Here is a 6,363-nt window from a genome sequence, read left to right on the forward strand (position 1 = left end):
AAAATATGAAATTTGAAATATTGCTGGTCTTTCTGTTTATTGTTTTCTTCTAATGTTATTCATCTATATATTCATAAACCAAACTTTTATAATGTTAGTTAACAAAAAGTCATAAAAAAATGTGCATATAATATTTACAAACATACAGTGGTCGTAAAAATTTTAGTTGCACCAAATCTTTTTTTTTAGTTATTTTTTGAAAATAAATTATAGTGAATTTTTTAACAAAAACCGTATCCAATTTTCAAACTTTGGGCAATATTAAAAAAAAAATTCAACAAATTATCGTAAAAATGTTAAGCATTTTAATTAAATTTTCTAGAAAGATTTTGGATATGCAATGCGGGGAATTCCCTACAAGCTGGCTTCCCTGATGTGTTTATATAATTTGAATATAATAAATAAACATTAAGACCCTATTTCGGATGGCCTATTTAAGCAGGGATTGTCGATTAACTTCAAAAATTAATTATCAGATCACACATATATTAAATCGGCACTTAAATGGCCAAGATTGTAGCATATAGATAAGAAAAAGCAACAGCGTTGCCACTTCATTAGCATATTGAAATAAAGTTGATCTGAAACTTAACGAAAGGTAAAATGCATTTAAATAACAATCCAAAATTAAACATAAGTGCCGTTTGAATACTCATCTGAAATTTGCCCTTACGATTTGCTTGGCTAATTGGGAAGCAGAGTTTAGGAAAAGAATTTGAAGTGCTTTTACACATATGAATGTAAACACACACACATAGACAAAAAATAGGGAATTTGCGTAAAATCTAAACTCTTTGGAATAAATTGTAGCAAAATTTTAAGAGTAGTTATATACTTGTGAGTGAGATTTTTTTTTGCTCTTGAAGTTAAAGGAGAAACTGCTAATTTCATTTCTAGCGAGAAGATTGTAGTTAGTGAAGTGAGTAGTAGTTTGAGGTAAGCATATGTAATTTCGAAACCAAAAACCAAGTCAACTACAGGTGCATAAATTAAGACAAACTTTCGACAGCCTACCATTTTGCTTGCCTACTTTCCGGCGTAATTTGTTAATTCGGCAATTTCTTTGCATTACGTGCATACAAAACGAAGAAAACAAAACAGAAGACACATTAAGAGTTCTGAATTTAACAGCACCCTTTGCCACATTTGCCACTTTTACGATTTCGCAATTGCTTGACACACGGAAAGTTTGTTTATCAAACAAATTTACTGCCAGAGTTGGAGTGAGGTGTAGTAGTAATGTATGTACATTTGCACTTCAATACATATACGTAAAGTGTGTGCCGTTAAACGCAAGAAGTTCAAATGGCGTTGGCACTTCTCGATTAAGCAGTGATTTTTGACAGCCGCGCAGTTTTTGACACATAATTAAGTTTGTTTGGCTGCATACCTACTTGCGGTGGGTGGAAAAATAAATGTGGTTGCCGCGCTTCAACTGATTTGGTGGCTGAAACGCCTTAAGGTACGCTGCGCCTTCGCGCTTTTACTAATAATTTATTTATTTAGCCTTCAAAGTCATGAATTTTGATTGGATTTCTCTGGGTTTCTTCTGATTTGGATTGAGATTGATGCCCAGAAGGAAGAAATTCAAGTTACATAACTTGGAAACATATGCGGCTAAATAAATTAATAGGAATTTTTTCTTCGTTCACTGCCTTAAAAGCCTTGCGCCGCAGTAAATTAATGACTACAGCTGCGGGCGAAAATACTTAGATTTTCTACAGCAAAGTTACTTAAACCTTTTGCTCTATGAGGTTGGTTATAGGCAATTTAATTTCCGTATATATTAAAATAAAATCAACTAGCTTAAGTAACCGAAATTGATGTAATCGCATATTTTCTTGCTTAATTGCGAAATTTGCGCTGTGGATTTAACTTTCTCAACTCAGTGCAATTTTGGAATATATTGAGTAGTAAGAGTTTACTCCCAGGATATCTAACTCTTCCTGATTTTATTTCCGCTCTTTGTTAGTTGCTTTTTACTTGTTATCGACCCTTCGATAATTTAATTTAAATCTGATTCTCTTTTTTCACCGTTTGGCGGGGAATCATAAAAACCAATCGCGTGAGGCATATTTTGAGTGCGAATCTTCCAACTCGTTTCTCCAAAAAGTATAGTATTCTTTTAGGGTGAGATAAAAATAACAGCTAGGTAGCAGAACTCGAGCATTCTTCTAGGGGTCTTTAAAAACGTATACAATAGAAAAACCGCTCAAAGGAAAATTTGTTTAAAAAGAGGGTTAAGTTTGTTATATATGAGCCGGTTTTCGGTAATAAATGGCGGTACCATATAATAATTTCTTTACAGGCAGATCGAATCTGGACGGAAGCCCAATAAAAAGGTGGCCTTGCAGGAGAGCACTTTTTGTATCGTACATTAAGCTCTTAAGCTTTGGAGTTAAGACACAAAAAATAGGCGCATGTGAGTTGGGATAGTTTTCAGTTTTGGGATAGCGCTCAGTTAGTACGAAGTTAGAATCGTTTATCGAGTTAAGATTGTCTTACTAACGACATTCAACACTATTTTCTCTGTATTAATTAAATTAAACTGTAAATTAGTGAACTGTTATTGAACTACAAATTTTCAAAACAAAGAATAAATATCCTTACCCAAGGGTGAAAAGGTCCGAAGTCCATTTTTTGAAATTGTTCAGGAGAGACGTAAAATCGATCTAGTTTCGCATTATCTGTTATTCTGCTTCAAAAACAAAATTTTGGCAAAAAGGGGCTGCCACCTTTAGTTAGTTTAGTGCTACTTCATCTTAATTATGTTTTTGCATCTAATTATTTTTGTAGCTTTATTTTTATAGTTGCTATAATTTCATAGCTTTCATTACAATTACTTCCATAACCATTTACATTACCATTATCATTAGCTTTTCCATTACCATCACCATTGCCATTACCATTTTCATTACCATTACCATTACCAATACCATTACCGATAATAGGTATAATTTAATTTAATATCCATTGCTATTGCTATTATCTTTACCCATCTCGTAACCATAATCATATATATTATCATTACCACTACCATTACCATTTATCATTACCATTATCATTTATCACTACCATTACCATTCACCATTTAACATTTACCCTCTAACATCACAATTACCATTATCATTACCAATCCCATCTACTATTACCGTTTACTATTTACCATTTCCGTCAAGCATTGCCATTACTTTTACCATTACCATTACTCAACATTGTCATTACCATTTGCCAAAGGTAGATAGATATAAGGTAATTGAATTAGTTTTTGAAGCTGTTCAATGTGATAAACGATTGTAATATAAGACTAAGGTTCGGCATGAAAAATAAAAATAATTATAAATAAATATTACGTAATTTTTTTACCGCAGCTGATAGATATTTATTAGCTCCTGGGATGCACTTACATTTAAGCATTTTTCGCCTACTGAGCGCTTATAAGCTAGCTTATAGGATCCTCTTAAATTTCAGCTGTAAGCGCTTTGTGTGCGCGGCCCTTAAGTATCCACACACAGTTTTTTTTAATTATTTTACCGAAAATCAATCACAATAACTAAGAAGCTAGCTAGAACACTGAAATCATCTGGGAGCATCACGTAGTGTATTGTTTTATGCAATAATTTGGGATGACTTTATTTTTCCATTTCCAAATTCTTAAATTATTTCAGCGAGATTTCTTTCTTTAAATTTTATGTATTCCAGAATATAAAGCCTTTATCTTTTTCTGATTTCAAATGCGATTATATCGGTTTTACACTTATAAGTCAATTAATAAAAAAAAAATATTTCAAGTATTCCACCGCTGCAAACAAAGCAGGTAACGAATTAATTTTGTCCCAAAGTATTCATTTGAAAATATACATACTGGTACATAGGCGCTGCTTTCTCAATTGCTGTTCTTCTTTGTCACTCTTGAGACTCAAATTAAGTTGACGCTGAAAGGAAAATAATCCGTTGATGCACATACACTACAAATATTTTTTTTTTTACAAAAATACGTAATACGATTAACAAGTGCAGGATTTCAAAAACAAATGAAAGCACAAGTCCTGCGTAAATTTAATATCGTATATAAACACAAACAACAAAAAATGTCTGATATACCATTTGGATCTTAAGCAAGCGCCTAAAAATAGGTAAGTATTCATAAACTTTCTCAATTTGTTTTTGCAATCGCTCACGTTATGAGTTTGTAAACTTTTAAGTTGATTGCTTTAATTTATAATTTGTTTACGCAAATTTTTTGGCAAATTTTCACACGTGTTCGCAATGCGCTGCACAAAAAACACAGTGCAATTAAAGCAATTGCTTCTTGTTGTATACTTTTAGGCTTGAGTTTTCAGCAGCAAAATTATATAGTGAAACAGCACAAAATGCTTTGATACACACAAAATAGAACAAAAAAAGATTTTAACGAAAGATAAAACATTTGAGTAACAAGCTACTAAAAAAAAATAAATAAATTCAATAAAAATCGCAATTCATCGAAAACGCCTACGCGTTAGTGCTGCCTCGAGTGCAATTTGTTTTCGTGGCCAACAATTCAAAAAAAAAAAAAAAACAATTAGCGATTGGTTTCGGTCGCTTGGTTCTGAACCATTGCCTCTGTGCTTGTTTGTAGTCGCTTGTGTGTGTGTGTGCGCGCGTACGTGAGTCGATCAGCTGTGGCTTGTGGCGTAAAATGCCGCTGTTGGCCACCACATTATTATGATGGAGACATTCATTGTCCTTGGGCTATGTTTCATTCTATACGAAGCACTGGATTTCTTTCAAGGATGCATGCATAGTACATCACCCAATTCAACCGATCAAATCGAAGCGTATCGCCGCCAACTGGACGAGCAGCGACAGCAGCAGCAACAAGAGCAGTTCATCGCCAATTTAACGCCGCTCTTGGGCGCCCAACTGTTGGCTGCCACCTCCAACATTTCACTCTCGCCCAGCGAATCCTCAGCGAGCATCATAAGTGAACAGCTGCGCGCACAACAACAACGCGAACAGCTCGAACAGCTACGTAGCAGCAGTAGCGTGCGCAGTGAACGTAGCAATAGCGATAACTCAGCTAGCACGCCAGCGCTCCACAGCAGCGGTTTGGGTAGCACTTTTGGTTCAGCGGCTGGTAGTGGCAGCTTAAGCGCGGCTAGCGCAAGCGTTGGTAGTGTCGGCAGCAGTGGTGGTGCTGCCTTTCGGCCCGCCTATCGTAGCGTCTACGAGTCACAAGAGTTGTACGCTACCTCATCGCTGCCGCGCGACTACTACTTCCTGCAACAGCAGCAGCAGAAGAACAAACATTCGGCGCGTTCACTTTTCTCGAAATTTGGTGCCTCCAATTCGGATAATCGCATTTTTCCCGAAACAGCTTCGGTGCTGGGCGTGCCTGCGGGTGTGATTACCCAACAGCCAGTCGCGAGCGTAAATCACTTTGATTGCTTACCGCCCACGGCGACACCTGCTTCGCCTCTGGCAGTAGACTTAAAGCGCGCCATATTGAGTAAGAATAATTATAATAGCAAAAACAAAAACAATAAAAACGCAACAAACAACGAAAAGAAACGCACAGGGGGTGTGGAAAGTGTGCAGGTGCATGGTTTGGCGGTAATAGCCAGTCCATCGCGTGATCCACCCAACCCTGCACGTGCTATCGAACGAGAGAAGCCACGAAATCGTATTGCCTCAGCTGCCAACGTTACCGCGAGCGCGTTGCGTAGGCACGAAAGTGACGCCAGTTCATCGGATTGTGAATCGGACTCGAGTGGTGAGTCATCTGACTCCTCGGCATCCGCATCGGCCGGTTCCGCGTCGCTAGCCTCGTGCGGTGAGGACAGTGATCCTGGGCTAGGCGAAGAACGTGAATTCGGTCTATCAAATTCGTGTTCGTCGTCGCATGCGGACTTTCGGGAAATCGAATGTGAACGTTTGAGACGCAAGTGCGTGAGTGTGAAACGCATCTACAGTATATCGGAGAAGTTTTGAAGTCAAAGTGAGAGAAATGTGTCACGAAACGGTAAATGACTGCTTTAGAGCAAAGAGTTTGAAGTTGTAAAAAAAGGTTTGCCTGTCATCTGTTAAGAAAAATTTAAAAAATAAAGTGGAAAATGTTAAGAACAAAGATAGCAAGACAGTTGAAAAAAATCATGTATTTGCGCTTGTAGTTAAAGAGTTCCTCAATTGAATGTTTCACAATACATAACTTGTACAACAAGTAGATAGTTTGCTCATTTTAAAACCGCTTCTTTTCACTTCACCTTGCATATTCACAGAGTTCTCCTATGAAGCATATTGAAACATGAGTATTAGCACTTTGATTTTTCAAATTATTTTAAATCACATTCATCATTTTTCACACAAAGCTAATGCAATAAA

The 6,363-nt window shown here is 36.6% G+C and overlaps 1 protein-coding gene across 1 annotated transcript; it reads left to right on the forward strand.

Annotated features, from left to right (window-relative positions):
* The first annotated feature begins 4,072 nt into the window (after positions 1–4,072).
* On the forward strand, positions 4,073–6,043 carry LOC108378568 (uncharacterized). Its single transcript, XM_017634859.1, has 2 exons — positions 4,073–4,136; positions 4,330–6,043. The coding sequence occupies exon 2, from the start codon at positions 4,708–4,710 to the stop codon at positions 5,971–5,973; it is 1,266 nt and encodes a 421-aa protein (XP_017490348.1). The 5' UTR covers positions 4,073–4,136; positions 4,330–4,707; the 3' UTR covers positions 5,974–6,043.
* Positions 6,044–6,363: the final 320 nt, after the last annotated feature.

This window comes from Rhagoletis zephyria, unplaced genomic scaffold, assembly GCF_001687245.7.
Source record: "Rhagoletis zephyria isolate East Lansing unplaced genomic scaffold, Rhagoletis_zephyria_1.1 Rzeph_scaffold_14428, whole genome shotgun sequence".
Classification (NCBI taxonomy): Eukaryota; Metazoa; Arthropoda; class Insecta; order Diptera; family Tephritidae; genus Rhagoletis; species Rhagoletis zephyria.

Excerpts from the sequence above, each read along its gene's own strand:
- LOC108378568 (XM_017634859.1), top strand. The coding sequence starts at position 4,708 with ATGATGGAGACATTCATTGTCCTTGGGCTATGTTTCATTCTATACGAA.